General features: G+C 59.8%; 1 protein-coding gene across 12 annotated transcripts in view; it reads right to left on the minus strand.

Moving 5' to 3' along the window:
- The window catches only part of MAPT (microtubule associated protein tau), a 48781-nt gene that overhangs the window by 3126 nt on the left and 27191 nt on the right, over nt 1-18464 (minus strand). For 2 of the 12 annotated variants that reach the window (XM_059869355.1, XM_059869351.1), the window contains 7 exons: nt 16628-16674; nt 11998-12124; nt 11460-11510; nt 10794-11059; nt 5389-5481; nt 1900-1981; nt 1637-1749 (listed from right to left, as the gene is read on the minus strand). In XM_059869355.1, coding sequence (XP_059725338.1) covers nt 1637-1749; nt 1900-1981; nt 5389-5481; nt 10794-11059; nt 11460-11510; nt 11998-12124; nt 16628-16674 — 779 coding nt within the window. Of the gene's footprint in view, nt 1-79; nt 213-1636; nt 1750-1899; nt 1982-2340; nt 2380-5144; nt 5238-5388; nt 5482-10793; nt 11060-11459; nt 11511-11997; nt 12125-16627; nt 16675-18464 lie in introns of those variants that run through there. The other 10 variants (XM_059869356.1, XM_059869352.1, XM_059869357.1 and 7 more) reach the window with 7 other exon arrangements.

An 18464-nucleotide genomic window follows, 5' to 3' on the forward strand; every position in this document is an offset into this window, starting at 1 on the left:
AAGCTTCCCCTTAGCCCACGGAGCTGCTCCCAGGAGCCAAACCCCTCTCCCGGTGGACTGGATCTGGTTTGCTACTTACAGGTGCCCTCCCCAGCCGAGTGCAAGGCTGGGGGCTGGCTCTCCACGGGGGTGAGTGGCTCCAGCACCAGGGCCTGGAGCCCAGCGGGGTCTGGGCTCAGGGTCCAGGTCTTGTCTTCCTTGCCTTTCTCTCTCTACAGGTGAAGAAACCCACCCAGGGCAGTGGGGGGCAAAAAATGCATCAGCAACAAAAACCATGATCCAAGAAATGCCAGCCAGAAGGAAAAAGATAAAAAATATAGACAAGAAATAGAAAACTGGGGAGAAAAAGATCTGAAAAACAGGGCCATTCACTGACTCATAGGAAGAAGAGTGGCTGCCTTTGGAGCCGGGGAGGAAAACTCTCCAGGAGCAGCACAGGAGAGCACAGGGACTTGGGCAGAGCACAGAGCACCCAGCTCCCCACGGCACAGCCAGCACAGGAACCAGAGATCAGCCTACAGAGCTGTGGACTGTGAGTCCCAATGTGGATCTGTGTGTCACAGAGCAAGGAAGGGCTTGGGAATGTGGGAAAGGGGCAGCAGAGCTGCACCTGGACTCAGTTACAGCCAGGCTGGGTTTAGGCAGGGGAGGAGCAGCCACCAGGATGGAAGGCTGAGGTGGTGATGCCACTGCTGGGACAAAGCCTTGCAGAGAAACTCCCCTGCAAAGGGCAAGTTCTTCAAACTATGGCCCAGTGAATGTGCCAGGATGTGAGAGAGCCACAACTGGCATCTCAAAACCGATGGCAAAAGGCTCAGTGAAGCACAGGGGAGGCTGATGCACGGCAGAGAGAAGGGTAAGGAAGTCAAGCGGTCCCGCAGTCAGAGGCCAGCTGGAGGTGAGAGCTGGAGCTGCACAGAGAACACGTGGCCAAGAACAAAGTGCCAAAATACAGGAGCTGAAACAGAACCTTCCCCTCCCATTGAGACAAAAGAGCTGCAAAAACAAGCAAGACAAAACCCGCTTTTCCCTGGGGAAGCTGGACCCTGCATGTGGCCAGGCTGGAGTCTCAGCTCTGTGCTTACCTGATGTTCTCACCCCCCTGCCTGCTGGGACTTGATGGCCTTGCAGCCCAGCTGTGGGGCTGTTTTCCTTGGCCAAGACTCACTGAAGTCACCATCAAAGCCGTGGTGGGAACAGCTCAGCCCCAGCTCACTTCCCTGACCCCAGTGCCTTTTGCCTTTCAGTTTAATCCCCCAAACACTCCCCTCCCTTCACGGGTCAGGCAGCAGAAATCACCTCCTGAAGGTGCAGTTTGCTGCAAAGTCACCTGCTCTAAATAAAGCTGAGCCTTTCATGCTCCACTTTCCCTGGGGATCCAGCACCTCTGCAGCTGCCAGCTCTGTGTCACAGCAGCAGCACAGCACGGGACCCGCTGATGGTGACACTTGGTGGGAAGGGTTTGAGACACAGAAAACTTGAGAGGCAGCAGAAAGAGCAGGAAACCACAGGAAAGGCTGTCACTGGCTCATGCTCACTCAGGAGGGACACTGAGACATCCTGGGCAGTGCCACCGCTCTGTCCCCTGTCCCCTCACACCCACAGCAGGACACACCCGTCCCCAGGGCCCCTTTACCTTTTTATTGCCTCCTCCAGGGACGTGGCTGATGTTATCTAGGGACCCGATTTTCGACTGCACCTTATCTTTGAAGTCCAGTTTCTCAGATTTCACCTCCACCTGGCCACCACCTGCAGGAGAAGAGTCAGAGGTGGCTCAGGAGCTGGGAACAGCACCCAGCACTGCAGGGCTCACTGGGGTGCTCCAGTCACTGCCTCCCCTCAGCCCCTGCTCTTACCCAGCCCTCTGCCCCTCTCCCACCCCCTGAGCCCCAGGGGTACCTGGTTTGTGATGGATGTTGCCCAGGGAACCACATTTGGATGTCACATGGCTCAGGTCCACTGGCTTGTAAACGATTTGCACCTGCCCGTAGGAGAGAGGAGAAGGGGATGAGCTGGTGGCCAGCACGGGCAGGTGGGGAGGGGGAGCACAACACACAGCAGCACCTGAGCTGGATTGGAGGGAAAGGACAGCTCCAACCCCAGGAGGATTAATGACACCAAAGACACTGCCATCAGAAATGGGAGATCATTAATGCCCGTGTGCAGGAGCCTCTTATCATGTCAGCATGCACGAGATCACCTCTCCACAGAGGGGGGAGTAGAGGCAATTTTAAAGTGCTCGAGTGAGAGAGAAAGTGGAGTGGTAATTAATTTAAGATTTGCATACACATCATCCAAAAGGAGGAGATATACCAGAGAGAAAACGTAAAAAATAAATACCTTTTCTGGTGTAAAACATAAAGCTTATGTCCACAAAAACTGAAAGAACAGAAATGATCAATGTGCACAGAACTTTCAAAAGAGTGACCAAAATATGCATTTCTGAAAAATGCTGTAATGGAAATAAAGGTTAAAAAAATGAAAAAAAAGCAAAGCAAAATCTAAATATCTGGAGTTCACATCATAGAAATTAAAATGGCAATTATCAAGTATTGAACCACACCAGCATTTTGTGACATTTAAGCCCTGTTTTGTTGTGCTTTGCCCACGATGTCTCTGAGGTGGGCTCCAGCACTTGCAGGGATCCCCCCCCGTCCCCAGAGCGCTCGTGGCACGGACACCAGGGACATGGGACAGACACAGGGACAGCACGGGGCTGCAGGGCTGGGCAGCAGCTACACACCAGGGAGGAGCCTCAGAGCAGGCACACACACGGCAGCTACGGCAGGAGCAGGAGACAAGGGGGACAGAACAGCCCCAGAACCCCCCGAGGTACCCTGGAGCCTGGCTGGGGACTCCCACCAGCCACGGCTGCCCCTGAGGGTCAGCTCTGCTGGCTTGGTGGGGCTGTGCAGGAGAAGTGGCACCAACCACACCTCAGGCTGGCTCTGGGGACAGCCTGGCCTTCCCGGGGAGCAGCTGCTGCTCTCGGGGTGCCCCCATCACCGCGGCAGTGCGATGCTCTCAGCAGCCCCAGCAGGATGTGCCAGCACCAAAGGGAGCTGTGCAGAGGAGCTGACTCCTCCCAGCAGCTTCCAGACCAGCAGCAAGGATCCCCTGCAGCCTCTGCTCCTCATCTCAGCACCTGGGGCTGACCCCAAAGCCGCAGAGGAAGGTGCATCCTGCAGTCCTCACACCCTCGGTGATTGTCACAGCCCCAAAACAAGCCTGAGCCCAGCCTGGAGCCAGGAAAAGGAGCAACAGCCCCAGGCACAGAGCCCTGCTGACCTGCCTTGTCTCTGCTGCTCACACAGACCAAAAGGCACGTTTGACAGGAGACAGAGAGGGAGGAAAGCAACCCCTCGGGGCCTGGGAGCACACGGTGGACACAGACGTGGGGACAGCGCAGGGAAAGGAACCCTGTTCAATGCACTTGGGCAGGAGAGGAGCTGGATTTGGTTGGAAAGTAGGAAACAGACCCAAAAAGGGCAGCTGGTGCCTTTCTAATCCCAGCTGTGACCCTGAAGGGTCTCTCAGCAATTCAGGCACCACTGAGACCTGGGACTGAAAGTCCTCTCATTTCCAGAACAAGCAGGCAGCAATTGATGGAACTTTGTGCTCTCATTCCCAGTCCCTTTGTGACAGACAGGACTCTGTCATCCCTTCCCATCCTGCTGGGGAGCAGAGAAGGATCCTCCCCATTTTAGCACGAAAGGAAAAGGGGAACAGAGTTGTTTGCCTGGGAAAGCAGTGCCAGAGACCTGGGGATCCCACCCTCAGCATCAGCAACGCCAAGGCCAACTCCTGCTGAGGCATCCCCTGCTCAGAGCATCCACAGGCACCAACCCCAGGGAGTGGCAGCTCCCTCTGGAAGCAGGGATGGCTGGGCAGGGGCTGCTGCCATGGGTTAACTCCCAAAGGCCTCTGAAGCCCTGGGGTCTCTTGGTGCCCCTCTGCCAAGGAGCCCCAGGACAGCCTGGCACTGCCCCTGCCAGGCTCTGCTCCCAGGCACAGCCCGTGGGGTTTGCAGCTCTGGCAGGGCCTGGGGAGGAATCACAGCCCCCAGATGAACATTCAGGAAATTCTTAAGCCAGTGCAGCTGCAAAGGCCCACGGTGGGAGCTCTGTGGAGGAAGGGACCAGCTCATCACCAGCCACAGCACGGGGGATTCGTGGCCAGCACCAGCTCCTGGTCCACCTCACCCCGGGCAGCCCAGGCAGTGCAGGACCCCAGAGGAAGGAAGAGGAACGACCATGGAACTGCTTCACAGGGGTCTGAGCTCTGCAGAGCAGCTCCTCTGGCCTGTGAAGTAACTGCAGAGTGACACCAAATTGAAGGCAGAGGTTGCAAAGCCAGCTGTGTCCCTGTGTTCACCTGCCAAGCCTGCTGCAAGGCTCAGTTTCTCAGGGAGGGCATCCACAGAGATCAAGGAAAATCCACGGGGAACATCTGAGAGCAGGCCCCACAAGCCCCAGTGACACAGTCTGGGGTCTCAGGGCTGTGCCTTCCTCGGCCCAGCATCTTTCCTGGACCCAAACTGTCTCCAGCTGTAAATCCACCAAGCTCTGTGGAGTTTCTCCAGGTTTCTGGCACAGTAACTGAAAGCTGAGTCTGGTATTTATGTGGGAACAGCTGGAAATGCCAGTGCTCAAATCAATTAGCTCAACAACACTTCAGGCTCAGCCCCCGTGGGCGCTGCTGGACACATTCATTAGCAAGGAGAAATTTAATATTTGCATGGATCATACTTGCCTGATGGGAACGGGCACGTTCACATGTTGGGCAGGATCATGTCCAATTTAGCAGCACATTGAGCAATGAGGACTGGGTCTGCTCATAAACCTACCCATCTCCTGCATCACCCTGTGCCAGGGGCCCCATCCCACAGCCCAGGAGGCTTCCAGCCTTCCAGGCAGTGCAGAGCCCTGGAGTTCCTGGGATGTTTGGTTACAGGACACGGGGCAGTTAGTTCTGTCCATGTCCAGGACTCGTTAGGGTTCATTTTTGGGTTAAAGGGTTAAATGACAGCACGTCCCCAATGGCTATGTGACAGCAGCGTGGCTGCAGATAGCATTGGTGATTAGTGTAACAACATGCCACTAAAACCAGGATTATTAGAGCATTCAAAGTGTGAAGGTACTCACACTGCCTCCGCCCGGGATGTGTTTGATATTATCCTTTGAGCCACACCTGGATTGAACGCTGCTAAAGTCCAGCTTCTTATTAATTATCTGCACCTTTGGTAGCCAGAAAAGAGTCATTGCACGTCACCAATAGCTATCTGCTGGCAGGGTCACTGCAGATAGCATTGGCAGTTCAGTGTACACAACATGCCAGTTATTTATCATCAGCACTAGGATAGAGCATTCAAAGTGTGAAGGTACTCACACTGCCTCCGCCCGGGATGTGTTTGATATTATCCTTTGAGCCACACTTGGATTGAACGCTGCTAAAGTCCAGCTTCTTATTAATTATCTGCACCTTTAGTAGCCAGAAAAGAGCGTGAGAAACAACATGACCATCTGCAGCTTGACCATGTGTTACAGCCCTAAAACCAGGAACCTGCCTTCCAGTGCCAGCGGGGAAAAGGAAAATCTCTGCCTTGCTGCACAGATTTGTCTGTTCCTGGGCTGGAAAGGGAAGGTGGAGGTGGGCAGGTTGTAGCTCGAGACTGGACAGGCCTGGGGAGTGCTGCAGCCCTGGGTGCCAGGCCACAAACACCAGCCAAAAAGCCAGCTCAGCCTGGATCCTTCACTGGACACAGCAGGGAACTCACTGGGCTGCACAGCAAACCCGCTGGGAGGCAGGGCTGAGACCCCAGCAGGGCTGAGACCCCAGCAGGGCTGAGACCCCAACAGGGCTGAGACCCCAGCAGGGCTCAGGGACCCCAGCAGGGCTGAGACCCCAGCAGGGCTGAGACCCCAGCAGGGCTGAGACCCCAGCAGGGCTCAGGGACCCCAGCAGGGCTCAGAGACCCCAGCAGGGCTCAGAGACCCCAGCAGGGCTGAGACCCCAGCAGGGCTGAGACCCCAGCAGGGCTCAGGGACCCCAGCAGGGCTCAGGGACCCCAGCAGGGCTCAGAGACCCCAGCAGGGCTCAGAGAACCCAGCAGGGCTCAGAGACCCCAGCAGGGCTCAGGGACCCCAGCAGGGCTGAGACCCCAGCAGGGCTGAGACCCCCAGCAGGGCTCAGGGACCCCAGCAGGGCTCAGAGACCCCAGCAGGGCTCAGAGAACCCAGCAGGGCTGAGACCCCAGCAGGGCTCAGAGACCCCAGCAGGGCTCAGGGACCCCAGCAGGGCTGAGACCCCAGCAGGGCTGAGACCCCAGCAGGGCTCAGGGACCCCAGCAGGGCTCAGAGACCCCAGCAGGGCTCAGGGACCCCAGCAGGGCTCAGAGACCCTGGCAGGGCTCAGAGACCCCAGCAGGGCTGAGACCCCAGCAGGGCTGAGACCCCAGCAGGGCTCAGGGACCCCAGCAGGGCTCAGGGACCCCGGCAGGGCTCAGGGACCCCGGCAGGGCTCAGGGACCCCAGCAGGGCTGAGACCCCAGCAGGGCTGAGACCCCAGCAGGGCTCAGAGACCCCAGCAAGGCTCAGAGACCCCAGCAGGGCTCAGGGACCCCAGCAGGGCTGAGACCCCAGCAGGGCTCAGAGACCCCAGCAGGGCTGAGACCCCAGCAGGGCTCAGAGACCCCAGCAGGGCTCAGGGACCCCAGCAGGGCTGAGACCCCAGCAGGGCTCAGAGACCCCAGCAGGGCTCAGAGACCCCAGCAGGGCTCAGGGACCCCAGCAGGGCTCAGGGACCCCAGCAGGGCTCAGGGACCCCAGCAGGGCTCAGGGACCCCAGCAGGGCTGAGACCCCAGCAGGGCTCAGAGACCCCAGCAGGGCTCAGGGACCCCAGCAGGGCTCAGGGACCCCAGCAAGGCTCAGGGACCCCAGCAGGGCTTAGGGACCCCAGCAGGGCTCAGGGACCCCAGCAGGGCTCAGAGACAGCTCCTGCAGAGCCAGTGGAATGAGGAGGGATGGAGCTGAGAGAAAAATGCCTGCCCAGCTCCAGCTCTGTGCCAGGCACCACAGCCCCCTCCTGGGCCTGGCTCACCTGGCCTTGGGCACACAGGTGCCACTGGCCAGGCTGGGGAGCAGGAGCTGAGTGTCCAGCACTGGGAGAGGACACCCAGCTCTGCTCTGCACAGGGCTCACACTCCCTCCACAGCTGCCAAGAGAAAGGCAGAAATGCTGCCAGGGATGCAGCCCCAGGCCAGGGATGCAGCTCCAGGCCAGGGATGCAGCCCCAGAGCCCATCCCAGGGATGCAGCTCCAGGCCAGGGATGCAGCCCCAGGGCCCATCCCAGGGATGCAGCCCCACCCCAGTGCTGTGGCACATTCCTCACAAGTCCCTGGTGGGAGGGAGCTGGGCTGGGAAGGGCTGGGGCCACAGGGGAACCACTGCTAGCCACTCCCTGCACGCTGATCTCTGCTCACAAAGCTGGTTCCACTTGTTTTCCCCTCTGGCTGTGTAAGGAGCTGCCTTGGAGCCACCTCAGGCACCTGAGCAGCTCCTCCAGCCAGCCCCAGGGTGAAGACAATCCCTGCTCCTTCCCCACACACCCTGGAGGGGCTTTCCAACCCCCACAGGTGTCAGTGCAGGTGAGAGCTCAGCACAGCCCCGTGAGAGGCACCACCAGAGCCCCCAGCAGTGTCACCTCCCTGGGCACAGGCACTCCTGGTGGCACCTTCCCCAGAGCTGAGCAGGCACCTGGCCTCCATGCCAGCACCCCAGCCCCAGCCTGCTCCTGCCAGGAGAGCTCCCTGCAGTGCCCTGCCTCTCCAGCATGAAGCACCAGGGCTGGCGTGTGCCTCCAGCAGGATTTTCTGAGTTGACATCAACTAATGCCCCAAATGAGGAGCCAGCTGTGCCAGAGCAGGCTGTGCCAGAGCAGGCTGTGCCAGAGCCACCCGGGGTGATGCAGCCACTGCACCAGTGCTCAGAGCATGCAGCAGCACAGGCAGAGACCTGGCCTGGCTGCCCCTGGCGAGTGCCCCAGGCTCCTTTGCTTGCCCAGCCTGGGGGTCGGGGCTCTGCACAGAGAGCAGGCTCCAAACCCATTTCTGAGCAGCCTCAAACCAAATGTCTGAGATCAGCCCCTTCTGCTCCAGCTGCAGCTGTTCTGCTGGGAGCAGTCTACAGAATCCCCAGCAGAGCATCCAGCCACTCTCCCCTGCAAAGAGCAAGGAATTGTCCCAAATTCAGCTGTTCTTACTCTTTCAGCAACAACAACAAACAGAGAAGCAGAGAGGGAAAAAAAAAAAAACAACAACTTCTAAAAGCTGGATTAAAAAAGAACAAGCAAATAATTTAACTATTTTCCAGTAAACAAAGGTTCCTTCTAAAATCCCTGGAGAACAGGGTTTGTGGGGGTGGGAAGAAAAACCCAAGTCTTGTGCTAAGTGGGCAGGAGGGCTGAGCCCCCCAAAAAGGAGACTGTGCTCATGTGCTGCTGTCTCATGACCAAGAGCCCTGCCCAGGCTCCAGAGCCCCTCTGGATGGTGGCACAAAGCCAATGAATTGCCAGCCACGGTGGAAAATGCCTGGAAAGGCCACGGAGAAGCAGGCTGCCACTTCCCAGGATGCAGAGGAGCCAGCCCAAAGCCTCACCCCCCATGCCAAAGGGGAACATTCAGAGGCACCGAGGTACCTGCTCACACAAAATGTCATGCACAGCACTCAGGGAGCGTTTGTTATGGCTCTGCAAGGTCTGCAGCCAGGCAGTGCCACCCCAGGGCAGGCAGTGCCACCCCAGGGCAGGCAGTGCCACCCCCAAGACAGGCAGTGCCACCCCAGGACAGGCAGTGCCACCCCAGGACAGGCAGTGCCACCCCCAAGACAGGCAGTGCCACCCCAGGACAGGGAGTGCCACCCCCAAGACAGGCAGTGCCAACCCCAAGACAGGCAGTGCCACCCCAGGACAGGCAGTGCCACCCCCAAGACAGGCAGTGCCACCCCAGGACAGGGAGTGCCACCCCCAAGACAGGCAGTGCCACCCCCCAAGACAGGCAGTGCCACCCCCAAGACAGGCAGTGCCACCCCCCAAGACAGGCAGTGCCACCCCCAGGACAGACAGTGCCACCCCCCAGGACAGGCAGTGCCACCCCTAGGACAGGCAGTGCCACCCCAGGACAGGCAGTGCCACCCCCAGGACAGGCAGTGCCACCCCAAGACAGGCAGTGCCACCCCCAGGACAGGCAGTGCCACCCCAGGACAGGCAGTGTCCCCTGCCAGGCTTGCAGAATTTAACCCAAGACCCTCCCTCCCAAGCACTTGGAGCCCAGAGGTGACTTGGCTGGTGAAACAGCTTTTCTGGGAGTGCAGGGTGTTTGAAAGGACAGAAGTGCCACCAGTTCTGGCCGTGCCACCCTGCACACCACCACCCAAAACCTCGCCAGCGTGGGCTCCAAGCCTGAGACCCCCGGGAGGAGGAGACAGACCTTGCTGTCCTCTGCTGCAGCGCTGGAAGGACTGCTCCAGGCACAGGGTGGATTCACAAACACAGCCCTGACCCTGCCACTCCTCAGCCCACAGCCTCTGTCCCTGCCTGGGCACCACCAGGGAAGGTCCTTCCCCCACGGGACCCTCCCCACAAGCTCTCCATGGCACAGCTGAGCTGCACTAAGCCAGGCACGGAACTCCAGGCCAGCATCCCAGCCCAAACCTTCCCGGTGAAGCAGAACCAGGCCGGAGCCCTGCCCCGTGCCCAAGAACTCCAGGCCAGCATCCCAGCCCAAACCTTCCAGGTGAAGCAGAGCCAGGCCAGAGCCCTGCCCCATGCCCAGGAACTCCAGGCCGGAGCCCTGCCCCGTGCCCAGGAACTCCAGGCCAGCATCCCAGCCCAAACCTTCCAGGTGAAGCAGAACCAGACCAGAGCCCTGCCCCGTGCCCAGGAACTCCAGGCCGGAGCCCTGCCCCGTGCCCAGGAACTCCAGGCCAGCATCCCTGCCCAAACCTTCCCGGTGAAGCAGAACCAGGCCGGAGCCCTGCCCCGTGCCCAAGAACTCCAGGCCAGCATCCCAGCCCAAACCTTCCAGGGGAAGCAGAACCAGGCCAGAGCCCTGCCCAGTGCCCAGGAACTCCAGGCCAGCATCCCTGCCCAAACCTTCCAGGGGAAGCAGAACCAGGCCAGCATCCCTGCCCTGTGCCCAGGAACTCCAGGCCAGCATCCCTGCCCAAACCTTCCAGGGGAAGCAGAGCCAGGCCAGAGCCCTGCCCCGTGCCCAGGAACTCCAGGCCAGCATCCCAGCCCAAACCTTCCCAGTGAAGCAGAACCAGGCCGGAGCCCTGCCCCGTGCCCACGAACTCCAGGCCAGCACCCCAGCCCAAACCTTCCAGGTGAAGCAGAACCAGGCCAGAGCCCTGCCCAGTGCCCAGGAACTCCAGGCTGGAGCCCTGCCCCGTGCCCAGGAACTCCAGGCCAGCATCCCTGCCCAAACCTTCCAGGTGAAGCAGAACCAGGCCAGAGCCCTGCCCCATGCCCAGGAATTCCAGGCCAGCATCCCTGCCCAAACCTTCCAGGTGAAGCAGAGCCAGGCCAGAGCCCTGCCCCAGTGCCCAGGAACTCCAGGCCAGCATCCCAGCCCAAACCTTCCAGGTGAAGCAGAACCAGGCCGGAGCCCTGCCCCAGTGCCCAGGAACTCCAGGCCGCAGCCCTGCCCCGTGCCCAGCGCAGCTCCAGGGAGGCCCTGCCAGCCCGGAGCACACGCTGTCCCCCTCCCCAGCCAGGAGCAGAGCCCGTGTTTACCTTGCCACCTCCGGGCTGGTGCTTCAGGTTATCGGTGGAGCCGATTTTGGACTTGACGTTCTTCAGGTCGGGCATGGGCGCGGCCGCCGGCTGCACGCGGGTCTTGGCGGAGGCGGGAGATTTCGGGGGGGTGCGAACCACTGCCACCTTCTTGGGCTCCCTGGCTGGTGGGGTGGGCAGAGAGGGGGTGCGGGAACGGCTGCCTGGAGTCCCGGGGGAGCCGGGACTGCTGTAACCGCTTCTGTCTCCAGACTTGGGCTGCTCACCTGCAGTTTGCACACAGCACAGCCCCGGGTCAGGAGCCCTCCCCTGCTGCCCCCGGGGGCTGCTCTGCCTCGTCCCAGAGCCCACCCAACAGCCCAGGGCAGGGGGAGGCTGCTGGCTGCACTTTCTTCTACTCCATTTTGAAGGAAAAACTGCAATTTGAAGGTAATTTCCTAACATCCCAGAAGGAAGATGGTCTCCATTGCCTGGATCATCCCCACCCGAGCGTGGCACGGCGAATTACAGACAAAAGACACTCAGAACCGCTTTTCTATTGGAAATTTGGAAGCGCTTTCACGAAATTATTTCCTGTAATTAACTAAGGCTGATCGCTGAGCAGCTTAGCACTGTCCCCAGTTTGAAAAGGAAACGAAAGAAGAAAAGAAGACCCTTAAACATCACCTTTCTCAGTCTTTGCTGCTGCAGGAGGTGGCTTTTTCTGCTCCTTTCTGCCTGTTTAGTGAATGAGAAAGATGCTTAAACATAATAAAGCTGGAAAATTAATTGATTTAAGGTTTTATGCAGCTCTGGTTAAGTATGAAATATATGTATACATCCAGTGAAATGCACCATTTTAATGGAAATTCACAATGCCTGATGCTTTCTGGGGTTTTCTTCTCTGAGCATAATGGGCTAATCTCCACTCCTGTAATCGAAGAATTGATCCTCTTGCCCCTGCTCTTTGTGAATATCATCAGAGAGAAAACGAGCAGCTGGATTAAAAAAAATGGAGCTGCCTAAACCTTCCAAATTTGAGGAAATCCCACAGGATAAAGCAACTGGCCTCTCCTACACCCTGGAGACAGCAGGAACACAGGCACTGAGCAGCACCTGGAAGGACTCGGAGTCCCAGGAGAGGGCTGGGTTTGGTCATGAACCCCTGGCACTGCCCAGCAGCACCACCCAGCCACCAGCACACGCTGCTGCCACCGTCACCTACCGGAGCTGGGAGGGGTCTTGGGGGCCGTGGGGGTCTTGGCCGGGATGCGGGTGGCGTTGGTGGAGTTCCTCTGCGCCTGCCCCGCGCGCGCCGAGCCCGTCTTGGAGCCACCCCGCGCCTCCGGGCCCTGGGGACACGCAGGGATGTCAGGGACAGGATGCCAGCCCTCTGGTCAGAGAGCTGGGGACAGGCTGGCAGCCCTCAGAGAGCCAGGGACAGGCTGCCACCCCTCAGAGAGTCAGGGACAGGCTGCCACCCCTCTGGTCAGAGAGCTGGGGACAGGCTGGCAGCCCTCAGAGAGCCAGGGACAGGCTGCCACCCCTCTGGTCAGAGGCAGGGACAGAATGCCACCCCTCAATCAGTCAGGGACAGGCTGCCACCCCTCTGGTCAGAGAGCTGGGGACAGGCTGGCAGCCCTCAGAGAGCCAGGGACAGGCTGCCACCCCTCAAAGAGACAGGGACAGGCTGCCACCCCTCTGGTCAGAGGCAGGGACAGAATGCCACCCCTCAATCAGTCAGGGACATGCTGCCACCCCTCTGGTCAGAGAGCTGGGGACAGGCTGGCAGCCCTAGGACCAGAGAGCCAGGGACAGGCTGCCACCCATCAGAGAGCTGGGGACAGGCTGCCAGCCCTGGGAGCAGAGAGTCAGGGACAGGCTGGCACCCCTCAGAAAGTCAGGGACAGGCTGGCACCCCTCAGAGAGTCAGGGACAGGCTGCCAGCCCTCAGTCAGTCAGGGACAGAATGCCACCCCTGCGATCAGAGAGCTGGGGACAGGCTGCCAGCCCTGGGAGCAGAGTCAGGGACAGGCTGCCACCCCTCTGGTCAGAGAGCTGGGGACAGGCTGCCACCCCTCTGGTCAGACAGCTGGGGACAGGCTGCCACCCCTCAATCAGTCAGGGACAGAATGCCACCCCGGGGATCAGAGAGCTGGGGACAGGCTGCCAGCCCTGGGATCAGAGTCAGGGACAGGCTGCCACCCCTCAAAGAGCAAGGGACAGGCTGCCACCCCTCTGGTCAGAGCCAGGGACAGAATGCCCCCCCTCTGGTCAGAGAGCCAGGGACAGGCTGGCACCCCTCCCACTTTTCCCTGGGATTCCCCACACCTGGAATGTGCCTGTTCACACCTCGTGCCCCCAGTCCTCAGGCAGGGCACAGGAAAGGCTGTGACCTTTCCCTTGGCTCCAGCTGTGCCATGCACTGCACCCTCACAGCTGGCTTAGCCACACCTCTGCCCTCGAAATTTCGTCCTTTGGTTTCCCCTGTTCTGCCAAAATTTTGTACAGAATATAAATTCTGTGTTTATGCATGTAATATTTGTAATGTGTGTAAAATGCAGCACCTGTGACTGGCACAGGATCCCTGGCAGTGCCCAGGGCCAGGCTGGACACTGGGGCTGGAGCAGCCTGGGACAGTGGCAGGTGTCCCTGCCATGGCAGGGGTGGCACTGGATGACATTTAAGCTCATCTCTGACCCCAACCATGCCAGGATGTTGTAGTTCTGTGTGACCTGCCCTCCCTGTGCTGTCCCCACAGGGGTGTTTATGTGTCTGAATGCCACAAAGGGAGAAAGCTCTGAGGTTCTGTTCACCCTGCAGGATTAGCCATGGATGTGCTGCTCCCCCTAACCCCACGCAGCACCTGCAGCCCTGGCACAGCTCAAACTCACCCGTGAAACACAGCCAGAGCTGCCAAACAAGGAAGGGCACCAAGGGACAGGGGCATGGGGGCACACCTGCAGCAAGGAGCCCTTTGTGCTGGGTCCTCCAGAACCAGACCCAGGGCCAAGCCTGGCTTCACCAGGGCAGCTGCAGGGAGCACATCCCCCTCTCCAGGGACAGGGAAGGACCTGCAGCAGCCAGGAATGCCAGGAATGCCTTCAGGTGCTGCCCTGGCCTCTGTCCCAGCCCAGTCCCTTACCTTGACTCTGCTTTCCTGCATTCCTGGGCTGGCAGGCCGGGGGGTGGCAGGGCAGGCTCGTTGGGAGGAGGCACTGCCAGGGCTGCAGGGTGCTCTGGGGGCACTGCCAGGGCTGCAGGGTGCTCTGGGGGCACTGCCAGGGCTGCAGGGTGCTCTGGGGGCACTGCCAGGGCTGTAGGGTGCTCTGGGGGCACTGCCAGGGCTGCAGGGTGCTCTGGGGGCACTGCCAGGGCTGCAGGGTGCTCTGGGGGCACTGCCAGGGCTGCAGGGTGCTCTGGGGGCACTGCCAGGGCTGCAGGGTGCTCTGGGGGCACTGGCATGGCTGCAGGGTGCTCTGGGGGCACTGCCAGGGCTGCAGGGTGCTCTGGGGGCACTGCCAGGGCTGCAGGGTGCTCTGGAGACCCTGGCAGGGCTGCAGGGTGCTTTGGGGGCACTGCCAGGGCTGCAGGGTGCTTTGGGGGCACTGCCAGGGCTGCAGGGTGCTCTGGGGGCACTGCCAGGGCTGCAGGGTGCTCTGGGGGCACTGCCAGGGCTGCAGGGTGCTCTCAGAGGCACTGCCAGGGCTGCAGGGTGCTCTGGGGGCACTGCCAGGGCTGCAGGGTGCTCTGGGGGCACTGCCAGGGCTGCAGGGTGCTCTGGAGACCCTGGCAGGGCTGCAGGGTGCTCTGGGGGCACTGCCAGGGCTGCAGGGTGCTCTGGAGACCCTGGCAGGGCTGCAGGGTGCTCTGGAGGCACTGCCAGGGCTGCAGGGTGCTTTGGGGGCACTGCCAGGGCTGCAGGGTGCTCTGGGGGCACTGCCAGGGCTGCAGGGTGCTCTGGGGGCACTGCCAGGGCTGCAGGGTGCTCTGGGGGCACTGCCAGGGCTGCAGGGTGCTCTGGAGGCACTGCCAGGGCTGCAGGGTGCTCTGGGGGCACTGCCAGGGCTGCAGGGTGCTCTGGGGGCACTGCCAGGGCTGCAGGGTGCTCTCAGAGGCCCTGGCAGGGCTGCAGGGTGCTCTGGAGACCCTGGCAGGGCTGCAGGGTGCTCTGGGGGCACTGCCAGGGCTGCAGGGTGCTCTGGGGGCACTGCCAGGGCTGCAGGGTGCTCTCAGAGGCACTGCCAGGGCTGCAGGGTGCTCTGGGGGCACTGCCAGGGCTGCAGGGTGCTCTCAGAGGCCCTGGCAGGGCTGCAGGGTGCTCTGGAGACCCTGGCAGGGCTGCAGGGTGCTCTGGGGGCACTGCCAGGGCTGCAGGGTGCTCTGGAGACCCTGGCAGGGCTGCAGGGTGCTCTGGGGGCACTAGCAGGGCTGCAGGGTGCTCTGGGGGCACTGCCAGGGCTGCAGGGTGCTCCGGGGGCACTGCCAGGGCTGCAGGGTGCTCTCAGAGGCCCTGGCAGGGCTGCAGGGTGCTCTGGGGGCACTGCCAGGGCTGCAGGGTGCTTTGGGGGCACTGCCAGGGCTGCAGGGTGCTCTGGAGACCCTGGCAGGGCTGCAGGGTGCTCTGGGGGCACTGCCAGGGCTGCAGGGTGCTCTGGGGGCACTGCCAGGGCTGCAGGGTGCTCTGGGGGCACTGCCAGGGCTGCAGGGTGCTTTGGGGGCACTGCCAGGGCTGCAGGGTGCTCTGGGGGCACTGGCAGGGCTGCAGGGTGCTCTGGAGGCACTGCCAGGGCTGCAGGGTGCTCTGGGGGCACTGCCAGGGCTGCAGGGTGCTCTGGAGACCCTGGCAGGGCTGCAGGGTGCTCTGGGGGCACTGCCAGGGCTGCAGGGTGCTCTGGGGGCACTGCCAGGGCTGCAGGGTGCTCTGGGGGCACTGCCAGGGCTGCAGGGTGCTCTCAGAGGGGCTGCGTGCTGGAGGGGGGCAGTGGAGCCAGGGGGTTTGGCAGGGCAAGGTGAGGATTTCTTGGAGGTGGAAATGAAATAAAATGGGAACAAAACCAAAAGAAAATCAGTGTGGCAGGGAAATAAAATGGGATCAGAGACATTAAATAGGATTAGAAGGTGCAATACAGAGCTGGGTGTGGGGTAGGGACTGCCAGGGCTGTACACAGAGAAATAACCAATTTCAGGGTTACAAAATCATTCTATTCCTCATCTTTAACTCTTCACCCCCTGCATTTCCCCTCAGCTTGTCCATTATCCCACTCAGGCACTACCCAGGATAATGGCCTGCTGAGCTAAACCTCCTCCAAATTTCCAGTGGGACAGGGATTGTTCAGCTTCTGGGATTTACCCACTGTGAGCTCTGGTCCTCACCCAGAACACAACACAGCATCTCTTTTGGGGGATGTCCTGTGCAAGCCAGGAGCTGGGTCTGGTTATTCCTGTGGATCCCTTCCAACTCAGGATATTCTATGACCTGCAAGGCTTAAATTATTTAATTTAATGTTTTAATTACATGTTTTGTTTACAGTCAGGCTCGTCCCCAGTGCAGTTTTGAGTCTGCCCCAAGGTCAGCTGCTGCTTTTCAGTCCTGGGCTGATAAAATGCTTTCTCCAACCTCCCACCCAAGCCCATGAGCCACGTGCTTGATTTAGATTTGGATCATTCCCTCAGCCTCAAAGAACCCATGGATTGCACCATCCAAACCCAGGGGAGGGAAGAAAAAATAAAAACACTCTTGAAAACAAATGGAAAACTGGAACATAATGGGAAGGTTTCCTAAGAGGCAGGAGGGCAGGAGAGGAGCCAGGAACGTGGACAGGTGTCACCCCTGGTTTTGGTTTTGAGCTTACCTTGGGTTTCTTTTCATCAGCTTCGGTCCCTTCCTTGTCAACACGACCTGAGAGGTGGAAACACACAGTTACACCTCCTGGGACTGGTCATAAACTCCAGAGATGGCAACACACGGCTGGGGGTGTTCCCTGTCCCTCAGTACTGCTCTCAGAAATGTGACAAAGCCACCACTCCCTGCAGAAATCCTTGCACCACTCCACACCACGTTCCTTCTGTGCCAGCAGATGAGCCTGTGTTAGTCAGCACTGGGGACCAGACACGCCAGGGAGGTTTGTGAGGGAGCATTTCGCCCAGATTTCCACCCAGCTCCTGCAGGATCCATCCAGCTCAGCACAGAAAGTTCCCTTCAGCCCTCTGAAACACCCACTTGCTCTAACAATTACAGAAACAGAGACCCAAACTGAAGGAAGCCCAGTCCAGCAGCACTGTGATCTCATTCCAGGGTTCTTCAGCTGGTGTGGCAGAGCACTTTTATCCCTGGCTGTTGTTAATTCCCACCTCTCCTGACAGGCTGCTCTCTGCCCCCCAGCACGGTGCCCCTTCCACCTGGGTCAGTCTAATGAGGAGATCAGAAATGGGGAGGAGATAAAGTTTGTACTCCAAGGCACTCATAACAAAGCCCTTTCCCCCCATCTTCAGCTAACTGGGAGGAGAAGCTGCTGATATTCTCCCCAGTGCTGGGAAACCCGTCCTGGGGGATCAGCCCTTCCCTGAGGACATGGACAATGCTGTCAATCCAGCCCTGACCCCTCCCAAATTCAGCTGAACTGGAGCAAGGCTGGAGCCAAACACCACCGAGCATCTCTGTCTTTGAAGGGGAAAACCACTAAATCATTGAACTTCTCCCACTGGATCAGAAGCTGGCTGGCTCTGGGCAGTGCCTCCCCAGCCTGCTGTGGTTCCAGGCTCCAGTGCAAGCCATGCCAGTGCCCTGCAGCACAGGAGGGAAGCTGCCTGCAGCTGATCCCACAGGGAACAAGGAGAAATGTTCTGAGCTTTGGCTGCAGGGCAAAAAGCTCCATCCACAATTTCTGCCCGAGCCCCACAGCAGAGCCCCAAGCCCAGCAGCATTCCCAGGCTCATGGGAGCAGCCAAGCCAGCCTGTGGAATGTGGAGCTGGGGGAAAAGGCAGAGCTTCCCCCAGGACCTGCCCTGGAGAGCCAGAGCTGAGGTCCCACACGGTGAGACACCAGCACGTGTCCTGCTGCCCTGGCTCCTCACCACAGCTCACAGCACCAGCTGCCTTTGGCCACTGAGCTGGGACATTCCTGAACCCAGGAGAGGTGGAAAACACAGAGGAAAGGCCCAAGGGATGCTCGAGCATGTAGTGGTGAACTCAAAGCTTTACCCAAGGCTGCCCTCCCAGCCCCACACACTGCTGAGATGCCTCCAGCTTTTGCTGAGCCCCAGAGCCAGCAATGTGCTGGCACACCCAGGGACACCCCATCCAGAGCTGGGATGGCAGCAGGATGCTTTGGAAGAGCAATGGACATGCCTGGCAGTGGGGAAAGGCCCTGCTGGCTGCAGCCCCTGCCTCCAGCAGCAGTCAGCAGCAGATTTTTAAGGGGAAAGTACAAGAAACAGGATCAGCGTGGGAGCTTTTCCATGGTTAGACCTGCCATCCTTGCCTTGTTTTCCTCCTCCCTCCTGTTTAGGAAAGCCAATTCCAAGAGTTATTGGAGCAGACATGCAAACCAGATGGCACGTGTCCTGCTGGAACAAGCTGCACACGCCAGGTGAGCCCCACTCCACCAGGCCAGAGCCTCGTCCAGGTCCTCCTCTTCTCAGGTGGGAGTTAAGGCACCCACCCAACAGATCCAAGGGAATCAAAACAAA

This window comes from Haemorhous mexicanus, chromosome 28 (genome assembly GCF_027477595.1).
Source record: "Haemorhous mexicanus isolate bHaeMex1 chromosome 28, bHaeMex1.pri, whole genome shotgun sequence".
Taxonomy (NCBI): domain Eukaryota; kingdom Metazoa; phylum Chordata; class Aves; order Passeriformes; family Fringillidae; genus Haemorhous; species Haemorhous mexicanus.